Below are 24,153 nucleotides of genomic sequence, written 5' to 3' on the forward strand. Positions count from 1 at the left end.
GTATTATTATTATTATTATTAAAAATACAGAATGAACAGTTGGTTATATCTTTATGTGATTTAAGTAAAGGCAAACAGACATCTTCACTTATATACCCCACACCTCTCTCTTTATTTCTGAAAATGTCTGATGGATGATGTGTACAGTGATGGCTGGAAAGGAAAAGCACCCAAAAAAGAAAACACACAACAATAAGCAGTTTATGATAATACAGTCTATGAAGCCTCTATATAAAATTCATTATTAATGGGCATTCTTAATGCATTTTAAACAACTCTAACCACAGCTATAATAAATCATATTCATTTCCTATTCTTTGGTAAACAGTATAATAGATTGAATATACTGAAATAAATGATCAACATTAATTTGCTATATTATATCATGTATTATCTTTAACCCTCTGGTTTTAAGTCAATTTAGACTGAAACATAGATTTTTTTTTCTCATTATTATTATTATTATAATTATTTTACTTCATTGAAATTTCATGGCACTTGCGATGAACAAAAATAAAATGAATGAAAAAAAAAAAAAACTCGACATGGTTAGAAAAAGCTAAATGGTGATAAACAGTCACACTTGTGTTCTAAATGGTCAAAAATATAAATAAATAATAAAAAAAATTATTTGGGCTTTAATAAAAAAGCCCAATTGCAGAGTTAAAAATAACCCAATTGCTAAGTTAGAATAACCCAATTGCTGAGTTAAAATAACCCAATTGCTGAGTTAAGAATAACCCAATTGCTGAGTTAAGAATAACCCAATTGCTGAGTTAAGAATAACCCAATTGCTGAATTAAGAATAACCCAATTGCTGAGTTAAAATAACCCAATTGCTGAGTTAAAATAACCCAATTGCTGAGTTAAGAATAACCCAATTGCTGAGTTAAGAATAACCCAATTGCTGAATTAAGAATAACCCAATTGCTGAGTTAAAATAACCCAATTGCTGGGTTAAGAATAACCCAATTGCTGAGTTAAGAATAACCCAATTGCTGAGTTAAGAATAACCCAATTGCTGAGTTAAAATAACCCAATTGCTGGGTTAAAAATAACCCAATAGCTGAGTTAAAAATAGCCCAATTGCTGGGTTAGGAATAACCCAATTGTTGAGTTAAGAATAACCCAATTGCTGAGTTAAAATAACCCAATTGCTGGGTTAAAAATAACCCAATTGCTAAGTTAAAATAGCTCAATTGCTGAGTTAAAAATAGCCCAATTGCTGGGTTAAGAATAACCCAATTGTTGAGTTAAGAATAACCCAATTGCTGAGTTAAAATAACCCAATTGCTGGGTTAAAAATAACCCAATTGCTAAGTTAAAATAGCTCAATTGCTGAGTTAAAAATAGCCCAATTGCTGGGTTAAGAATAACCCAATTGCTGGGTTAAGAATAACCCAATTGCTGAGTTAAAATAACCCAATTGCTGGGTTAAAAATAACCCAATTGCTAAGTTAAAATAGCTCAATTGCTGAGTTAAAAATAGCCCAATTGCTGGGTTAAGAATAACCCAATTGCTGAGTTAAGAATAACCCAATTGCTGAGTTAAAATAACCCAATTGCTGGGTTAAAAATAACCCAATTGCTAAGTTAAAATAGCTCAATTGCTGAGTTAAAAATAGCCCAATTGCTGGGTTAAGAATAACCCAATTGCTGAGTTAAGAATAACCCAATTGCTGAGTTAAAATAACCCAATTGCTGGGTTAAAAATAACCCAATTGCTAAGTTAAAATAGCTCAATTGCTGAGTTAAAATAACCCAATTGCTAGGTTAAAAATAACCCAATTGCTAAGTTAAGAATAACCCAATTGCTGAATTAAGAATAACCCAATTGCTGAATTAAGAATAACCCAATTGCTGAGTTAAGAATAACCCAATTGCTGAGTTAAGAATAACCCAATTGCTGAGTTAAGAATAACCTAATTGCTGAATTAAGAATAACCCAATTGCTGAGTTAAAATAACCCAATTGCTGAGTTAAGAATAACCCAATTGCTGAGTTAAAATAACCCAATTGCTGGGTTAAAAACAACCCAATTGCTAAGTTAAAATAGCTCAATTGCTAAGTTAAAATAGCTCAATTGCTGAGTTAAAAATAGCCCAATTGCTGGGTTAAGTATAACCCAATTGCTGAGTTAAGAATAACCCAATTGCTGAGTTAAGAATAACCCAATTGTTGAGTTAAGAATAACCCAATTGCTGAGTTAAGAATAACCCAATTGCTGAGTTAAGAATAACCCAATTGCTGAGTTAAGAATAACCCAATTGCTGAGTTAAAATAACCCAATTGCTGGGTTAAAATAACCGAATTGCTAAGTTAAAATAGCTCAATTGCTGAGTTAAAATAACCCAATTGCTGAGTTAAGAATAACCCAATTGCTGAGTTAAGAATAACCCAATTGCTGAATTAAGAATAACCCAATTGCTGAGTTAAGAATAACCAAATTGCTGAGTTAAGAATAACCCAATTGCTGAATTAAGAATAACCCAATTGCTGAGTTAAGAATAACCCAATTGCTGAATTAAGAATAACCCAATTGCTGAGTTAAGAATAACCCAATTGCTGAGTTAAGAATAACCCAATTGCTGAATTAAGAATAACCCAATTGCTGAGTTAAAATAACCCAATTGCTGAGTTAAAATAACCCAATTGCTGAGTTAAGAATAACCCAATTGCTGAGTTCAGAATAACCCAATTGCTGAATTAAGAATAACCCAATTGCTGAGTTAAGAATAACCCAATTGCTGAGTTAAAATAACCCAATTGCAGAGTTAAAAATAACCCAATTGCTAAGTTAGAATAACCCAATTGCTGAGTTAAAAATAACCCAATTGCTGTGTTAAGAATAACCCAATTGCTGAGTTAAAATAACCCAATTGCTGAGTTAAAATAACCCAATTGCTGAGTTAATAACCCAATTGCTGAGTTAAGAATAACCCAATTGCTGAATTAAGAATAACCCAATTGCTGAGTTAAAATAACCCAATTGCTGAGTTAAAATAACCCAATTGCTGAGTTAAGAATAACCCAATTGCTGAGTTAAGAATAACCCAATTGCTGAATTAAGAATAACCCAATTGCTGAGTTAAGAATAACCCAATTGCTGAGTTAAGAATAACCCAATTGCTGAATTAAGAATAACCCAATTGCTGAATTAAGAATAACCCAATTGCTGAGTTAAAATAACCCAATTGCTGAGTTAAGAATAACCCAATTGCTGAGTTAAGAATAACCCAATTGCTGAATTAAGAATAACCCAATTGCTGAGTTAAGAATAACCCAATTGCTGAGTTAAGAATAACCCAATTGCTGAATTAAGAATAACCCAATTGCTGAATTAAGAATAACCCAATTGCTGAGTTAAAATAACCCAATTGCTGAGTTAAGAATAACCCAATTGCTGAGTTAAGAATAACCCAATTGCTGAGTTAAGAATAACCCAATTGCTGAGTTCAGAATAACCCAATTGCTGAATTAAGAAACACCCAATTGCTGAGTTAAAATAACCCAATTGCTGAGTTAAGAATAACCCAATTGCTGAGTTAAAATAACCCAATTGCTGGGTTAAAAATAACCCAATTGCTAAGTTAAAATAGCTCAATTGCTAAGTTAAAATAGCTCAATTGCTGAGTTAAAAATAGCCCAATTGCTGGGTTAAGAATAACCCAATTGCTGAGTTAAAAATAGCCCAATTGCTGGGTTAAGAATAACCCAATTGTTGAGTTAAGAATAACCCAATTGCTGAGTTAAAAATAACCCAATTGCTGGGTTAAAAATAACCCAATTGCTAAGTTAAAATAGCTCAATTGATGGGTTAAAAATAGCCCAATTGCTGGGTTAAGAATAACCCAATTGCTGAGTTAAGAATAACCCAATTGCTGAGTTAAAATAACCCAATTGCTGGGTTAAAAATAACCCAATTGCTAAGTTAAAATAGCTCAATTGCTGAGTTAAAATAACCCAATTGCTGGGTTAAGAATAACCCAATTGCTGAGTTAAGAATAACCCAATTGCTGAGTTAAAATAACCCAATTGCTGGGTTAAAAATAACCCAATTGCTAAGTTAAAATAGCTCAATTGCTGAGTTAAAAATAGCCCAATTGCTGGGTTAAGAATAACCCAATTGCTGAGTTAAGAATAACCCAATTGCTGAGTTAAAATAGCCCAATTGCTGGGTTAAGAATAACCCAATTGCTGAGTTAAAATAACCCAATTGCTGGGTTAAGAATAACCCAAATGCTGAGTTAAAATAACCCAATTGCTGGGTTAAAAATAACCCAATTGCTAAGTTAAAATAACCCATGTTAAATTAACCCAAACGGTGGGTTAAAACAACCCAAACGGGTTTGTCCACTTTCAACCCAACTTGGGATGTTTTTTAAACTAGCATTATTTAGAGTGTATGTTTTTCTAATATTTGTATGTTATTTATACAGAATTAAATGGTGCATAATTTAGAGGTGAATATAGTACCATGAAATCCCCTAAAATACAAAAGAAATATTGTTGAAACAAAACATAGTAATGTTACATTAATTTCATTTAAAGAAAATGCTATTATTATCATCTACATTATTTACCGCTGAGATCACAAGTGTAAGTGAGTTACTAAGACATTGTGAATGAATTTTACAAAGCCTTCATAATACACTGCATATACAGGCTTCATGGAAACTGATTTATTCCTGTTTGGAGATCAGTTATCAAGAGAAACAGATCTGAGAAGAGCAGCACATGAGCAGGCAGAAGATAGCTTTGTCAGAAACACCATTTACTTTTGACCCTTTTGTCCTGATCGTGTGCAAACACAGATTATTTGCAAAGCTCCAGATGAATTTAAAGGCAGTCTTAACAAAGAGATGATTAAGAAACAGCATGCAAACACCCAGAGCAAACACAGCCTCAGCTCCAACTTTATGACTTCTTTCTAAGCCTGTAATGTGGTCTGCCCAGTCCAAGCAGCGGTGCGATGTAATCGCGGCTCAGAGCAGAGCTGCAGGGAAGTGTACAGACATAATCGCCTCCCTTCAGGGCGCCTGTATCAGCCTTCATTTCATGCCGGATAACTCGAGTCACGACGGCACACCTGAGATTCTCTCTCTCTCGCTCACTTCAAATAGCTGTGCTCTCTGAACTGAACCCATGAGCACAGGCACTCCAGAGCCATCCCTCCCTATACATTAGCCTCTTCAGTCATATTTATCAGCACTGCTGGCATGGCCGATCATCAACGTCAGGATGCCAAACTAAATATTAAATCAGCAGTTTGGTCTCCTATTCATTTTCTATGGAGCTAATACAAATAAATAAATCCCTTAATTTCATTTATTTATTTACTAACTTGAAAAATATTTAAATAAATCAATTATAAATTAATAAAAAAAAATCTATTTTAGTATTTTCTAATAAAATATATATTTAAATAATACATAAATTTTCTTGTGCACTTATTTCAGTAACCATAATTTATTTAATGAAATAAACCGCAATACAAATATTTATTTTAGCATTTTTGTATATACGTGGTTAAATAAATAATTAAATAATACATTAATTTTATATTTACTTGTGCACTTATTTCAGTAACCATAATTTAGTTGATGAAATAAATTATTACAATAAAACTATTTATTTTAGTATAGTTTTAATGTTTGTTTATACAGATTTACTTACTGAGACAAATAAATAATTTTACTTTTATTTATTTATTGACAAAAAATGAAATACATTTTTTTAGTATTTTTTATTTTTTTATTTAGGTTTATACAGATTTACTTGGACAAATAAATAATTTTATTTAATAATTAATTGAATTTTTAATTTGATTTAAATTTGAATTTAAATTTAAATTTTATTTAAATTTAAATTGAAACTGAAATTTTAATTAATTAAAATTTAATTAAATAATTAATTTTATTTATTTATTGACAAAAATATATATATATTAGTTGTTTTAGTTTTATAAAAAAAAACATTATTTAATTTATTTTATTTATGTATCTATTTATTTACTTGTATGCACTTATTTCAGTAACCATAATTTAGTTAATGAAATAAATTATTACAATAAAACTATTTATCTTAATATAGTTTTAATGCAGTATATTTTTTATAGTTACTTACTTAAATAAATAAATAAATAAATAAATAAATTTACTTTTATTTATTTATTGACAAAAAATGTATTCTAGTATCACGTAACCATAATTTATTTAATAAAATTAAATATTATAGTAATGATTTGAACTTTGATCATACACAGTAAATTAAAAAAAAAAAATACTTTTTGATTTATTTATTGAAAAAATAGTGAAGTATGTTTTTCTAGTATTGCTTTTATAATAAATAAACAAACAAACAAACAATGCATCCACAAAGGATTCCATTCTTTTCCTGTCTGTAATAATTACTGATAATCATGATATTCACAAAACACCAGTATGAGTAATTTTAACCCTGTGTGAAAAGTGGTATATTGCAGTAGCTGAATACAATAACAAGTAATAATACCATTAACTATAGCAAAAAATGTGATAATTACACCAAGCTAGAATTACCATTTAGTCAATTTACCCATTTCCTCGAATCACCTTAATATTTTTTATACATATATATGTGTGTGTTCTGTTATCTGTAAACATCAAGATGGACGTCTGATCTGATCTGCAGTCAGTTAATAATGTCATAAAGCACCCGCAGCTATCAGAAGCTGAATGAGGTTACACATGTTTTAGCACGATGAACTTTCCACTTGTTCAGCATGTAATATTTCACACTCATTTAGCTCTGATAATTAGACTGTGTGGATTCTGCCTCAGGAATTACAGCTGCAGAGCTTTTAAGAGAGCTGTCAAGCCCAGATAAATCCAGCTATATTTTTGTTTTATATTTTATTATTATTAGTTAATAAAATCCATGTTTTCCATACGAGTCATTTTAACTACATTTCTTTGGGACATCAAAGTAAAAATGCTATTATGCTTAATGTGTGAAGAAGAGAGGTCATTTCAGTCTCTGCATGCTGAGATAATATTCAAAAAGCCATATTCAGAAAAGCTACTATAAGCCGTATATTATGCAATAATCCACCAGATATATCATATATATCTCTTTCTTTATGTCTTTATCATTTCCATAAATATCACTTGAACTGTGCATATGTCTGATCCGCCTGTGCTCTTTTCATGATGGTAAACTGCAAAAGTTACATAGTAATATTTCATAAATATTGCGTTGACCAATTGAGATAACTGTATAATCCTTCAGTGCTCTATTGGCAAAGCAGTTTAAAGAGACCCACCACCAGCACTCCATAGTGCACACTAAAGAGACATAAGAGCTGCAATAATGAAACCCAGAGGGAAACCTAAAGAAAGTGAGCTTGTCCATTACAAAAAGACACAAGAATGTGATTCAGAAGTGGAAGAAAAGCCAACAGGGACCCCAGAGAGAGCCATCAATACAGCTGACACACATCTACTGCAGTGATTTGGCCTCCAGTGAGGAGGTTTATGTGAGAGCAGACTGTGGGATCGTGAAGAACAGCTTGCCTGAGTGAACTCCTGCTCTACCTATCCTGATGGACAGCTCGTCCTCGTCCTCCTCATACAGGCCAGCCATAGAGTTCTTCTTCTTCTCTTTGGCCAGTTTGGCATCAGGTTGCAGAGCTAGAGCCATATGAGGGTCCGTCCCAACACCCTGCAAAAAACAATGAAATGGATAGATGTAAACGCATTCCAAATGGCACTGCTTTGTGAATTGTGAAGCATTCAGTGAGATCTAATTTTTAATAAAAAGCCCACATCTGACACGCTGTATTCAAAAGCCTTGCCCTTTAAAATTCTTGTACCTTGTGTTTTTGATTTACAAACATTATTGAAGGCATAGTCTGACACTATTCATCTAGATGTCAACCAAGAAAATATCTACCTACGCAAACAAAACGCCAATGGGGGTTCAGTCGCTGATATCGAACCTATATATATTTGTCTTTAAAAAAAATTAGCTTTTGAAAACAGAAGCATGGTGCAATTGCAGGCATCCATTTCAGAGCTGCCATTAATAAGAACCTCAGGCTATTGCATTTGCTCTCAGTAAGTAAAGGCATAGAGAGAGAAGTAACATTAAGATGTTTACCACCGGGTAAAATCTATTGCAAAACAAAAACACAAATGCCTCTAGGCTATAATTGAGCGGAGTAATGAATGACACACTAATAAATGTTTCTCTACATTCAACAAACCTTTTAATATGGTAATTAAATACATTATATAATTATTTGTCACTCTGTATGTATGACCAACCACCATTTTAAAAAAAGATATACTCTGCAAACAATTTTAAATTAAAGGGGTGGTTGATTATGATTTCACTTTTTTTCATTTTAGTTAGTGTGTAATGCTGCTGTTTGAGCATAAACAACATCTGCAAAACGTTCAATGCAAAGGGAGATTTTTTCTTTTAAAGAATTTGCTTTTTAAGGTCTACAACAAACAGCTGGTAGGAACTACAACAAGCTACAACGAGTTAGTGACATCACAAAACCCTAAAATTTGCATAAACCCCACCCCCAAGAACACACAACAAAGGGGGCGGGGCCATGTTGGGCTGCTTTAGAGAAGAGGAAGAGTTGTTGTAGTAGAGTGTTGTTGTCATGCCGTCATTTTACGCCGGACTGCTTCACAAAACGAGGGTCAATTCAACACAAAAGATGAACATGACGGCACATGCTAGTGGATGAGTTGAATCAACTCCACAGCAACTACATCAATTTATCCACTAACCATTCAGAAACGTCTAAAAGTTGTAACTTCTTCCTGAGTCTCTCCATCAGTGTCGACTCCGGTTTGAACAATGTAAGGATGAACACCATTACTGACAATCCTCATTTTGGCTGCGTGAGATTGTCCTGTTTTGTTGTTGTTGAGCTGTTAAAGCTCCGCCCTCTTCTGGAAAGCGGAGTTCATTTGCATTTAAAGGGACAAAAATGGCGTGTTTTTGCTCACATCCAAATAGGGGCAAATTTGACAAGCTATAATAAATGATCTGTGGGGGATTTTGAGCTGAAACTTCACACACACATTCTGGAGACACCAGAGACTTATATTACATCTTGTGAAAGGGGCATTATAGGTCCCCTTTAATATATCAGTTAAACTTTGCTGTGACTTCACTAAAACTGCTGCAAGTAAAACTCCTCTCAAAGCAAACACCTTAATAATGTCATCTTCTATTCACTCTGATGTATGTGGAGAGCAACTGAACTGGCAGAAAGTGAACTGGCATGATAGAGTCAAATGGTTATGGGAAGATGCGAGCGTAAACGCAGAGAAAAAAAGCTTCTGTTTTGAAATAGCATACTGTTTAGCTTCCATTAGAGCAGAGGGAGATGTCGCTTCTTATATTGATTGTTCGCTCTTTATGGCTAAGTGTTAAAATCACCTAAAAGCATCAGAAAACAGGGCTACGTGGGACACTTCCTGCACTCGGCTGTCGCAGCTTTAATAACATAGCGAGGGTGGGGGGGGCATCAGACTCCTGATGCTGAATGACAAAATAACCTTTTAAAATTGATACACTACACGTTTGAGTACATAGTGTATAAGTGCACAGTGTATAGTGTGTAATTTGGGACAAAACTTTAGAGTGCTTTTAGGGACTTTAGAGTCGGTCAGGCTGGAGACCAGGAAAAAAACTATTTAAAAAAAATCAGTTTAAACCATTCTTTTTCAGCTTTAAAATATGGACCTTCTTGGTTTTGTTTAAGAATGTATGAATATGAATATTTCATTACTGTACTGTATTTTTCTATTACATTAACATTTGCATAATAAGTCATCTGCTAGTGCTACAGCCATGGGAGGTCTCTGACTAAATACTGATACCTGGTGGTCAAAATCAATTGCAAAAGTAATAGGTCATTATTATTAAATTGCAGACAAAGATTTTGGATAGCTAGGTTGACTTGTATGTTTCGTGCGGTAGGGGCCCCAACCTCAAATTCTTTCATAGGGCCCAAAATTGCTAGCGGCGCCCCTGCAAATAATAATACGTTTATTTATTTATTTAAATATTTGATAATGATGATGATGATGATGATGATGATGATGATGATGATGATGATACTACTACAAATAATAATAACTAATTTATTAATTTATTCATTTATTCATTTATTTAGTCATTCATTCATTCATTCATTTAAATATTCGATGATGATGATGATGATGATGATGATGATGATGATGATGATGATGATACTGATACTACAAATAATATTTATTTATTTATGCAAGTAAATTTTTGATGATGATGATGATGATGATGATGATGATGATGATGATACTACACAATTTTATTGATTATTATTATTATTATTAATAAAAAATATATACTACCATTAAAAAATCTGGGGTCAGTACAATTTTTTTTTAAAGGAATTAATACTTTTATTCAGCAAGGATGCATAAAATTGATCAAAAATGACAGTAAAGACATTTATAATGTTACAAAAGATTTCAAATAAATGCAAATATCAAAGAATCCTGAGATATGGATGGATGGATGGATGGATGGATGGATGGATGGATGGATGGATGGATGGATGGATGGATGGATGGATGGATGGATGGATGGATGGATGGATGGATGGATGGATGGATGGATGGATGGATGGATGGATGGATGGATGGATGGATGGATGGATGGATGGATGGATCGATGGACGGATGGATCGATGGACGGATGGATGGATGGATATGAATATCATGTTAATATGTGATGTTGTTGACCCATATTTAAAGAAAAAAAATCAAAGATAATGGGAAAGCAGTAGACAAAAAGGTATATATATATTTACACACACACACACACACACCTTTTTATCTACTGCTTTCCCATTATCTATGTTTTTTTTTTTTAAATATGGGTCAACAACATCACATATGAACATAATATTCATATTAAGCCATATATTTATTATAAACACTGGCAAATCTTGCATTTACTTGAATAAATGAATGAACGGTGACTCCAAGAAGGCTTCCAAAAGATTCACATCAATAGTGTCTATTCACTTTAACGGCTATATCTGTCTGAAGACACTCATGTCACCTTGCGTTTGGCAAAGAAATCAATAACAGCTCTTTCAGGCAATTCAGGAAAGAGTTTGAAGTCTGAAGTCAAAAGCCTCTTATCTCTAAAATTTAATATGAAGGAAATGCCAATGTCAAAACCACAGGTGAAAGAATATCAGAAATTCACTAAAAGCAAAGTTCTGCATTAAATACAAGTACTGAAGAGCTCTATATAGATTATCTTTATAATCAAAACAGGAGTTCTGTGAGACAGACAGAACAATTCATAACTCAAGCTCAAAATATGCCATGGGGTCCTTCGATATACGTCTGACTGACATATGCAAATATATGCAGTGCAATCATGCATCGTTGATCAAACAAACACAATCAGTCGCCTCAATTGTATATTATCTGAAGTATGTGAGCATTTGACGCATGAAGAGCGAGCAATAATTCAGAAACAAATGCATCAAATGTTCAGATCAAGAAAATAGCAGTGAGAAGTGTATTTTTTTTTTCAAATGCTTTCTTCTATGTTAGTTTAATATGCAGAGAGAACTTAAGAAATATCATCACAAAGTCTTAGCAGAGAAGAAAGTGTGTGACCTACAGCAGAACGTCACTGATCCTCATTCCAGATGAAACATGATTGTAAACATTGATGCGTGATTCTTTGAGAATGGCCAATGCCCAAGCTATTAACCTCTTTCACTTCCAAGACAAGATTGACAAAATCTCATCAGCTCGGACCACACACACACACACACACACACACACACACACACACACACACACACACACACACACACTAAGGCAAAGGAGCAAAGCAAAGCATCATTATACTGTTTTTGCTACAGATTTGAGATCTGTCTATGCATGAAAAGACAAAACGAGCACCTAAATAAGAGAAAAACAAGAGTGTGTTTATGTTTCAATAAATAAATTCTGTCAGTTTCCCAGCTGGTGCAAGATATCCAGAAGCATATGACTGTCTTGAGCTGTGACATAAAATATAGCAGACAGAGAAAAATATAAGTCTTCTTAACATTTTTAAGAGTCCATTTTCACAGAAAAGAAAGAAAACATTTTAAAGGGGTGGTTGATTATGATTTGACTTTTTTTAACTTTAGTTAGTGTGTAATGTTGCTGTTTGAGCATAAACAACATCTGCAAAGTTACGACATTCAAAGTTCAATGCAAAGAGAGATATTTTCTTTGACAGAAATCACTTTTTAAGAACTACAACAAACAGCTGGTAGGGACTACAACGAGCTTCTTCCAGGGTTGGTGACATCACTTACCCTAAAATTTACATAAACCCCGCCCCCGAGAACACCCATCAAAGGGGGCGGGGCCATGTTGGGCTGCTTTAGAGAAGAGGAAGAGTTGTTGTAGTAGAGTGTTGTTGTCATGCCGACATTTTACGCCGGACTGCTTCACAAACGAGGGTCAATTCAACACAAAAGATGAACATGACGGCACATGCTAGTGGATGAGTTGAATCAACTCCACAGCAACTACATCAATTTATCCACTGACCATTCAGAAACGTTGTAACTTCTTCCTGAGTCTTTCCATCAGTGTCGACTCCGGTTTGAACAATGTAAGGCTGAACACCGTTACTGACAATCATCATTTTGGCTGCGTGAGATTCTGCAGCTTTGTTGTTGTTGAGCTGTTAAAGCTCCGCCCTCTTCTGGAAAGTGGAGCTCATTTGCATTTAAAGGGACACACACAAAAATGCTGTGTTTTTGCTCACACCCAAATAGGGGCAAATTTGACAAGCTATAATAAATGATCTGTGGGGGATTTTGAGCTGAAACTTCACACACACACATTCTGGAGACTTATATTACATCTTGTGATAGGTCCCCTTTAAAATTGTTAAACTTTTATATACTAGCATAGAGCTAAAATGTGTGGACTAAATGCCACAAAACTCCAATTCATAAATCATTTTATTCTATTATGCTTTTCCGGATACTACCTTTCATGTAGTGCGTAATACAGCCGTTTATGAATGTAAAGTTATTTCAAACTTAGTTTCAAATATCAAAGTGCAGAAAAAATGGAGTTATTGTCTCCTAAAAGAAAGAAGTGATTCTGAACTGCATGAAACGAGTCTTCAGTAATTCCAGTCTCACTTCCTGCTCAAACCTACGCAGGTTTATAACTAATTTGCATAATGCCAGTCTATGGTCTTCATTGGCTTAAAGTTGGCTGAAATTGGAAGAGTTTGGTTTGTGTTGTTCATGTCGAGAAGTTGCCGTTTTCTTCTGCCAAAGCAAATCCGATTTGATGCACTTCTAAAGGATGAGACTGATACGGTAAAACTGACGGCTTCGTTACTGATCGCATCGCTGTGTATCAAGTGATGAGGAAGAGCTAAAATTCAGATATGGTGATGGGTGTTTGGTTTCTGCAAGCACTGTAAGTGATCGACCAATCACAACAGGCAGAGCCATCTAACCAATCAGAGCAGAGCAGGCTCTCTGAAAGGAGGGGTTTAGAGAGACAGAGTCCTTGATCTGTTAGTACCTGTGAGAAAAGAGCTGATGCTATAATGTATATTATGAGAAAATTAATGTTGCATGTAAACCTATTATATGAGACTCCAAAACATAATAATGAACATTTAAATTAGCATAATAGGGCACTTTAAATCTTCAAACTCTGGTCTACATAACCCTCAAGTTTGTCTATGCATGTGAGACATGAGAGTCTGATTATATACCTGCAATTTATTGCTCTTATCTAATGTCCTCACAATCTCAGACCATTTACTGCATTATGATTGCACTGTCAAATTAAATGCACACAAACAAAATCATACTTTATTGTTGAAATAACATGTGCAAGCAGTGTCTTCTGTTTTCTAAACACATCACATTTTCCTCTCAACTAATATATATGTTCAATATCATATCGACTGATAGTTATGAAGAGACAAGCTTGTGAAACCCACACAGGGAAAAACACATCGAATCTGAATGTCCAGTATTTTATTGGAACAAGCGGCGTCACAAAATGATTGCTCAGTTTAATCACAGACAGCGCGTCTGTGCATGGGTGGCAGCACGCAAGAAATGCATCATGTTTGTCATCATCTGTCCTTTGTTTGTGGATAAATTACGAGCGCTGATGTACGAATCAATCCAAATGAGCAAGCCGTTAGCAGAATTTATGGAGGAAGGATACACAGGGATATATCATCACTGACCACTCTTATCAGTACACTATACACCAGATGACATGTGCAGGACGCTCCCACTGGACCAATGAACACCCTTGTTGTTAACCCTTTGGTTAAGTGTTCTTTTTAAAGGGCACCTATTATGCCCCTTTTTACAAGATGTAATATTGGTCTTGGGTGTCCCCAGAATGTATTTGTGAAGTTTCAGCACAAAATACCCCACAGTTAATTTATTATAACCATTTGAAAATGTCATTTTTGGGGCCTGTTTTAAAAAGAGCTGTTTTGGTGTGTACCACCTTAAACATAAATGAGCTGCATATCCCCGCCCTGCCTTTGGATGAGGGCGTAACTTGCATACCTATGGCAATAAACAGTCGGTAGAAGCAGAATGGCTGAGAATGAGAGACCCGCTGTTTTATATGGCATTCAGCCGTACATGTTTGAACCGGAATCAGACCCAGATGATGAAGAGACTCCGGCAGAAGAAACACAATTGAGAATGGAGCAGGACGTCTCTGAATGGTTATTTGATTCATTTATGTACTTATAGAGTTTTAATCGCGTCCCCTTTGCAATTATGGGTGTGCAACACACACACACACACTGTGATAACGTTCGCGCAATTTTTTGAAACTGCAAACACAAATACTGTGATAACGTTTACTAAGTACGTTAGATACACACTATACAAACAAGGTTTACATTATATACACAGACATTCTACGACGACGAAAACAACTTTAGACGCATTGTTATTGAATTGGCTGACATCGACTGACTATTTGCTCAAAAAACATTAAATACAACTTACTTCTGGAGGTGACCTTGGATCGCGAACAGTAGGCAACGATCCACACTTGAGGATTAACTTTGAAGCAAGACCTGCTTTGAATTGACCCCCGTTCTCAAAACAGTCAGTCAAAAAATGATTCGCGCAAACATAAACGTATTTTGGAATTTTGAGTGGCGCCTTTCCTTCGTAAATAAAATCCATCCACTGCGTTTTCAGTGGCTCTGATGTCGGAAGTAAGTGAAAACTACTATGTTCATTATTACATCCCACAACAGAAGACTTATGTTTCTTAGGAGACATTACCGGCTGTCGTTGAAACAATGGAGGATGGTTGACAGATCACCAACGGCGGGGTCTATGCCAAAACCAGATTGTCAATCAAACCACGTGGGTGGGGCTTAGCGCAATTCTACGTCACAGTGAGAGCAATCTTAGAACAGGGCGTTCTGAGACAGTGCTTATGAATTTTTGAGATTGTAAAAAAACCACTGGGTGGATTTTTCTCATTCTAGGGTGGTTTTGCTCACACACTCCCAACACACATTTATGGTCAAACACCATGTAAAAGTGAATTTTGCATAATAGGTGCCCTTTAAAAGATTTTTTAAATCATGAAAAAATTACATTTTCATTGATTATTTGAAATAAACAAGTTGCATATACTATATAAAACTACTCTCAGTGCCCCCCCAAAAGTATTAGGAAAATTTGTGGTTGTCAAACTATCATATTGATAGTTAATGTGATTCTCTAAACCTGTGGTGACTCTGATGTGAACTTGAGGAGGACTGACCTCATACATACACTAAAATCATCGACTAGCTGGTTAAAAGTCATTGCATGCTTTAAGTTACATCAAAACACCAGTAGGTGGCGACAAATGGCTGTCTTTATGAGTGATTCATTGTTTCTTTCATTCAACCAATTTGTTCAAAAGCACTGATTCACTCAGAAACAAAACAATGCCTTCATGAATGAGTCATTGAATCATTTATTCAAATGATCTTTTAAAAAACTTTGATTTATCCAGGAACAAATCAAGTTAATCTTTTTGGCCCGGTTCCACAAACAAGGCTTAGCCTAAGCCAGGAATAGGCCTCAGTTCAATTAGGGTATTTATGTAGGTTTTATAAACACATAATGAAAAAAAAAAAAAAAAAAAATATGTCAGTACAAGTTGCTTACAGTTAAAGCAGCTCAAACATGCATTTTAGTCTAGGACTAGCTTAAGCCTCGTCTGTGAAACCAGGGGAATGAGTGCATCACTGAATCATTCACTCAAATGTTAGCTTCACTTCCAGTCTCCTGAGATACATCTGATCAATTTTTGAAGGCAGTACATGTATCCTTCACTGCCTTTGATATCCCACAAGCCTATGCTTTCCATTTGGTCACAGAACTCAGATAATTCACAGCACATAGAAACACTTTCACCTAGATATTATCACATAGAGACTGTGTCTGTACCTCGAACTAGTAAATACAAAAAACTTCCGAAACCTTTTAAGGGTAAAAATTTAATTGATGTTCAAAAAATGAAAATCACAGATAAATCAGATAAACAAATGATAAAGCTTGGGTTACTGAATATTAGATCTATTTCTTCAAAAGCACTTATTGTAAATGAAATTATCACAGACAATAAACTAGACCTGCTGTGTTTGACAGAAACCTGGCTAAAACCAGACGATTACATTACTTTAAATGAATCTAGTCCTCAAGGTTATGATTATCGACACAATCCTCGACAGAAAGGCAAAGGGGGAGGTGTTGCTGTAATTTATAGTAATATATTCAGAATCATTCAAAAGAATTTCAAATATAATTCCTTTGAAGTGATGGTGCTTTATGTAACATTATGTGAGTTGACATTTGTGCTGGCTACTGTATACAGGCCACCAGGGCACCATACTGACTTTATCAAAGAATTTGCTGAGTTTCTATCAGAGTTAGTACTGGCTGCGGATAAAGTCCTTGTTGTTGGTGATTTTAATATCCATGTAGATAATAATAAAGACGCATTTGGATTGGCATTTGCAGATATTTTAAACTCTATTGGAGTTAGACAACACGTGTCAGGACCCACTCATTGTCGTAATCATACCCTAGATCTAATACTGTCGCATGGAATAGATATTGATGCTGTTGAAATTCTACAGCAGAGCGATGATATATCAGATCATTATTTAGTCTCGTGTATAATACAATTAGCCAAGGCTACAAAACCACCACCCAGCCATAAATATTGTAGAACAATCACGTCTACCACTAAAGATTGCTTTATAAATAATCTCCCCAAGCAGTTTCATCGCCTTAGTATACCTGACAACTTAGAAGAACTCGATGCTGCAACAGAAACTATTGGCTCTCTCTTTTCCAGCACATTAGATGCAGTCGCTCCTTTACGTCTAAAGAAGATTAAGGAAACTAATCCAACGCCGTGGTATGATGAGCACACTCGGGCTCTAAAACGAGCTGTTAGAAAAGCTGAACGTAGTTGGAAGAAAACAAAACTAGAAGTTTTCCGCCTTTCGTGGAAAGAAAAAATGATTGAGTACAGAACAGCTATAAGAAATGCTAGATCTACTTATTTTTCAAATCTCTTAATAGAAAACAAACATAATCCTAGGTATTTATTTGACACAGTGGCTAAATTAACTAGAAACAGAGATTCAACTGCTGACGTTTCCATAGAGCACAGCAGTAATGACTTTATGAACTTCTTTACTTGCAAGATTGATAATATTAGAGAGAAAATTATAAACATGCAACAGTCTACAGTTTCGCTTCAGACAGTGCACTGTAGTGTCCCTGAGGTAAAACTAGAATCATTCGCCGCTATAGGAGAGGAAGAATTATCTAAACTTATCAAATCATCAAAATCAACGACATGTATGTTAGACCCAATGCCGACTAAACTACTGAAAGAAATGCTTCCAGAGGTTGTAGGTCCACTTCTTGATATAATTAATTCATCTTTAACACTAGGATATGTGCCAAAAACCTTTAAGCAGGCTATTATCAAACCTCTTATTAAAAAACCTCAACTAGATCCGAGAGATTTAGTAAATTACAGGCCAATCTCGAATCTACCTTTTCTGTCAAAGATACTAGAAAAGGCAGTTTCAACACAACTGTGCTCCTTTTTAGAAAGAAATGGAATCTGTGAGGATTTCCAGTCAGGATTTAGACCATACCATAGTACTGAGACTGCTCTCGTTAGAGTTACAAACGATCTACTCCTATCATCCGATCGTGGCTGTATTTCTCTATTAGTGTTATTAGATCTCAGTGCTGCTTTTGACACTATCGATCATAACATTCTTTTAAAAAGACTTGAAAACTATATTGGCATTAGTGGAATTGCTTTGGCATGGTTCAAATCATACTTATCTGACCGTTATCAGTCTGTGGTAGTTAATGAAGAGATGTCGTATCGATCACAGGTTAAATATGGGGTACCACAACGCTCAGTATTAGGACCGTTGCTTTTCACTATGTACATGCTGCCCTTAGGAGAGATAATTAGGAAGCATGGTGTTAGTTTTCACTGCTACGCTGACGATACTCAGCGCTATATTTCCTCGCGCCCTGACGAAACCTACAAATTCACAAAACTAACAGAATGCATAGCTGACATTAAAAACTGGATGACAAGAAATTTCTGATATCCTAATCTTTGGACCAAAAACTTCCTCACGAAAAAACCTTGAATACTCTCTAACACTTGACGGGTGCTCCATTAAACCTTCGTCCTCAGTTAGGAACCTGGGTGTGCTCTTTGATACCAATCTTTCATTTGAAAGTCATGTTTCTAGTATCTGTAAAACCGCCTTCTTCCATCTAAAAAATATATCTAAATTACGACATATGCTCTCAATGACAAATGCGGAACAGATGGTTCATGCATTCATGACCTCAAGACTAGATTATTGTAACGCTCTACTGGGTGGTTGTTCTGCTCGGCTTTTAAACAAACTACAGTTGGTCCAAAATGCGGCAGCTAGAGTTCTTACTAGAACCAGAAAGTATGACCATATTAGCCCAGTTCTGTCAACATTACATTGGCTCCCTATTAAACATCGTATAGATTTTAAAATCTTGCTACTTACTTATAAAGCTCTAAATGGTTTAGCTCCCCAGTACCTAAGTGAGCTCTTAATGCATTATAGTCCTTCACGTTTATTGCGATCTCAGAATTTAGGTCAGTTGATAATACCCAGAATATCAAAATCAACTGAAGGCGGCAGATCCTTTTCCTATTTAGCACCTAAACTCTGGAACAATCTTCCTAGCATTGTTCGGGAAGCAGACACACTCTGTCAGTTTAAATCTAGACTAAAAACACATCTCTTTGCTCTTGCATACACATAACACATTATCAATACATTAACATTTGTCAAATCCGTTAAAGGATTGTTACGCTGCAATAATTAGGTCGGCCGGAACCGAGAACATTTCCTATAACACTAGATATACCTGTACATCAGAATAAGAATGGCATCTACGCTAATATCTGTCTCTCTGCTTATCCTGAGGTTTGCCGGGTGCTGGATCCAGGCCGTATCCAGATCAGATGGAGAACCTGCGTCTGGACCTGACTACAACGTAGCCCAGGAGACAATGGGCCTAAAGATCCAATTCTGGCTGCATCTATAATTCAGATTTTTAATCCCTGTATCAGCTTACATATATTTATATATAATCTATTTTTAATCTCTATAATAACAATAAAATGTATAATTCAGATTTTGATCTCCACATACATTTACATATATTATATATATATATCTTCCAAGGGTTTTTTTCCCTCCTAGGACTTTTTTCCCAGTGCTAGCATTCTGGGTTTTTCTCCTAGGGGGTTTTTTCCACCCCTGGAAGTCAGCCGACATTGGCTTAATGTAGCACCATCTTGTATATGTTACATATTACCACGCTTGTTTGCACACTTTATTTTTAACCACTTCCCTTTTTTCTGTGCTTCTAATATGTAAAGCTGCTTTGAAACAATTACCAATTTATTTATATAAATAAATTTGACTTGACTTGACTTGGTGACAATTGAGCTAAAAAAAAAAAAAAAAAAAAAAAAAAGGTTGGCATCTGAAAGTTGTGGTTGGTGGTCAGTTTTTGTGTAAATGTATGCTTTTGACCAACGTTTTCCACTTTCGATGTCATGTCAAATTAGTATTGAAGTAATTAAATATTTGCAAAGCTTGATCTGTTTTGTTGTAGATCATTAGAATCAATTTTGTGCATAAACGTCGCCTGCAAAGTCATTCGTTAATAAGTCATTCAATAAAAGGGCAACAAGATTTTGGATGTAGCCTTTATGAGTGTGTCATTGAATCATTCACTCAAATGATTTGTTCAAAATCAATGAATCATTTATGAAAGAAACAAGTGAATCTTTCAGAGAGTCATTGAATCATTCACTCAAATTATTTGTTCAAAAACACTGATACATTCAGGAATTAAACAAGTCTGACTGTCTTTATGAGTGAGCCAGTGATTAAATGAATCAAACAATTTATACAAGTACACAGTTTCATTCAGGAAAGAAACAAGAAGCTGTCTTTCTAAGCTCGCCAGTGAATCATTCACTCGAATGATTAGTTCAAAAACTGATTAATTTAAGAAAGAAACAAGTGACTGTCTTTATGATTAAGCCATTGAATCATTCACTCAAAAATCAACAACACTGATTCAATTAGGAAAGAAATGAGAAGCTGTCTTTATGAGTGAGTCAGTAAATGATTCAATCAAATCATTAATTCAACAACACTGATTTATTCAGACATTAAATGCCTAGAGGAGCATAAATACACAAAATAACTGTCAATGTTGTGTGCAAAATGTACATTTCAGTATTAATCTGATATTAACTGAAATCCAGTACAATAGCATTCATGCAATATTGGTTTAATCAAAACATAATTGATTAAATTTTAAGTGTTTCTAAATACATTTGGGGTCACTAGACATTTCAGGCATAGAAAAGAAATTTCAGAACATTTAGGATGAAGAAATTAACACAATTATGACTCTTTGACTATGTTTAACGCAACCAATGAATAACTATGTAAATAAACAACCCTTTTAACCTTTAAAACTTTTACATTAGACAGTGTTGACTGATAGACTTTTGCTTTTTCTTTTGGGATGGTTAAAAGAAAAACTTTTTCACCCCAAAGCATCAGGACCACATCACTTGAAAATCCATTCTCACTCTAGTGTGAAGAAAGCAAGCTTAGAGACAGCTGGATGACTAGATGAATGCTGTCAATGATTGAAAAAGAGCACAGTAGCAAAGTGCATGTGTGTGCAAACTGAGATTTCTCAAGCCCAAAAAAAAGATAAGAAAAGAGTCAGAAGTCACTCTTTGAGGACATAAAACTAGTGATGTGTTATCAACTGTTTACAGAAACACTTCATGAACATCCATCCACTTCAACATGTACATACAGATTGGAGTGTAATGGCTCATCTCAATGTCTTGCTCCAATCAGCTCAAAGCCTCATTCATTAAGTGTGCATAATGAGATCTGCTTGATTAGTGAGACTCCACAGCTGGGATCCGAGAACACTGACAGATGTGCAGAGGCATATGAGCTCAGATTAGTGTGTGACTTACGAGTGGGAAATGGAATTTATATTGTTATGGATCATTACTGGTGTTCAGAATATTTATTAGAAATTATCATTGACAGATAAAAGTTAAAGGTGCTCCCATTTTCTGAGACAACCAGTAACAATGCTTCCATTCCCAATTTTCTCTTTCTCAATCTAAAAATAGTGTTAATAGCATAATCTGAATGTTGATCATGTTATCCATCATGATTTGAGAATTTTCTGAAAATCCATTCCAAAGAGAATTTTGGCTTTAAATAGGTTGTGTGCACATGACGTAACAGCAGCAGCGCGAATGAGTCTGGAGGGCAGGGAGTGGTTTCAATATAGGAATCCTATCAAAAACTCAAAATTTGCATGTTTTGCGTCATTTATGGTTGCTCAAATCGATAAAAACGAGAACCCAGAAGGTGTTTATATCGTTTACATAACTTATACAGTTTTTTTATTGTAAAAGTTGTCGTCTTTTATAGCGTTTTGCGTCTGCTGATACTTAACGTAAATGAATATGGATACTTGCTTACCTTTTTGACTTGGTTAAATAGTTTTATGAATGTTTAAGTCATTAAGTGTCATTCGCTTAATTATGTCATTTTTAATGCAAAGATGACATTGTATGAGATGTCCGAGTTATGACAACTTGACAAACCAATACATCATAACCTGTCAGTGTCTTTGTCATGACAACTTGACATCATTTAGCTTTATGGGTTAACATTACATTAAACTGTCATGTGGTTGGTTTTGACATTGGCTGTCATGAGGCCATTATAACAGTGTCATAAATATGTATCTTTAGCTCAAGTACAGTGGTACAAATTGAACTTGTCATTAAGTGACAATACTCTGACAAATAATTTTATAACAACGTCATGAATATTTTTCATTTCATGTTTTTTTTTTGTTTTTGTTTTTTTAAGTTTCCTCCAACAGAAGGTCAGATAATAGACAATTTCAAATTTCATAAAAAAGATGACACTGTTATAAAATAATGGTAACACTTTATTTTAGGGTCTTTTAACTAGTTGCTTATTACTGTTAGCATTCATATGGCTAAAATATTGGCTATTTATTAGTACTTATAAAACACATATTAATGCCTTATTCTGCATGATCTTATTCTACATTCTCAATCCTACCCAATACCTAAACCTAACAATTAACTATAATAAGCATTAAATTAAGAGTTTATTGAGGGAAAAGTCATAGTTATATATGTATATGTATATATCGTTTATATAGGTTCCCTATACTGAAGTGTTACCAAAATAATGTAATGTGATGTTAACCCATAAAGCTAAGTAGTTTTTTAAGTTTGATAATTAATCTGCTATGTCATGTTCATGACAGGTTATGATGTTTTGCTAATGTCAAGTTGTCATAACAAAGACATCTCAAACGATTTCATCTTTGCATTAAAAATGACATAATTGAGCGAATGACATTTAATGATAGTTGTCATAAACATGCATAAAACCTCCTTCATATTTATGAAACGTGTCGTGTCATGTCAAGATTATGAAGGTGTCATGTCAGGCTTATGCACACCCCTTCAAGTAAAGTGTTACCGAAGATATTTTATCATACTTAATTATAATAATATAATATGGTATTTTCACTTAAGTTTTGTAGAATTCCGTTCACAATGTTGATCTGGTTACCATGAGAACAGTGTCACGCGCTGCTGCTTCAGCCATCGTATGGTAGAAAATATCCAAATAAAATAAATGTGTTCAACAAGCTGACAGAAGTCGATCCATTTATTTGTTGGAAGCGTGTAGTTTAAATGTTGTTTTCGTAAATATTCACTTTCGCATATGACCACGGAGGAGAATCGGAGGGTCACGTTCAGGACACACTGTATTTTTGTATTTATTTCAACAAATGACAACCAAAATCAAACCCATAGAAGCTCGTGAACAGTTTTGAAGTGGCTGTGTGCAAGTTATAATCATTCACAAGCCCAGTGATCATACTCTAAAACATAATGTTAATTATTACACAAAAAAAACAAAACTCAGCAAAGTATGTGATTATTTTGAGGGAAAGGCAGTGGGTTTATTTAGTGACATTATTACATTTGCTAGTCGTCTTCCCTCACCTTCTCAACCAAGGCGAAAAAGTATTACCGTCCTTTTTTTCCACAAACGATATCGCGAGTTCCTATTACATTTCCCGATTCAGCATAAATGACCTACAATGGCGCCATTTTTCACAATCACGACAAAAAAAAAAATACTGCTCTAACTTCACTAGTAGAAAGGCAGCGCGATATAAACAAACACAGACTAGAACTGAACACGGCGTGACGGCAGCTTCACATCCTCTATATCTGCCTCCTCGATGGCAGGAAAGTCTTTTAATTCATCAGAAAAGTCGCTCCTCTTCATAGCATAAGGATCGCGTCCAACCAACATATGTTGCGATTTTCTGTTTATACCTTTCTAAACCAG

General features: G+C 34.7%; 1 protein-coding gene across 3 annotated transcripts in view; it reads right to left on the reverse strand.

The window, feature by feature from the left end:
* Positions 1–24,153, reverse strand: part of LOC137007355 (zinc transporter ZIP11-like) — a 169,425-nt gene that overhangs the window by 67,783 nt on the left and 77,489 nt on the right. For 2 of the 3 annotated variants that reach the window (XM_067368730.1, XM_067368731.1), the window contains exon 5: positions 7,554–7,701. In XM_067368730.1, coding sequence (XP_067224831.1) covers positions 7,554–7,701 — 148 coding nt within the window. The remainder of the gene's footprint in view (positions 1–7,553; positions 7,702–24,153) is intronic. The other variant, XM_067368732.1, reaches the window with a different exon arrangement.

Source organism: Chanodichthys erythropterus, chromosome 19 (genome assembly GCF_024489055.1).
Source record: "Chanodichthys erythropterus isolate Z2021 chromosome 19, ASM2448905v1, whole genome shotgun sequence".
NCBI lineage: Eukaryota > Metazoa > Chordata > Actinopteri > Cypriniformes > Xenocyprididae > Chanodichthys > Chanodichthys erythropterus.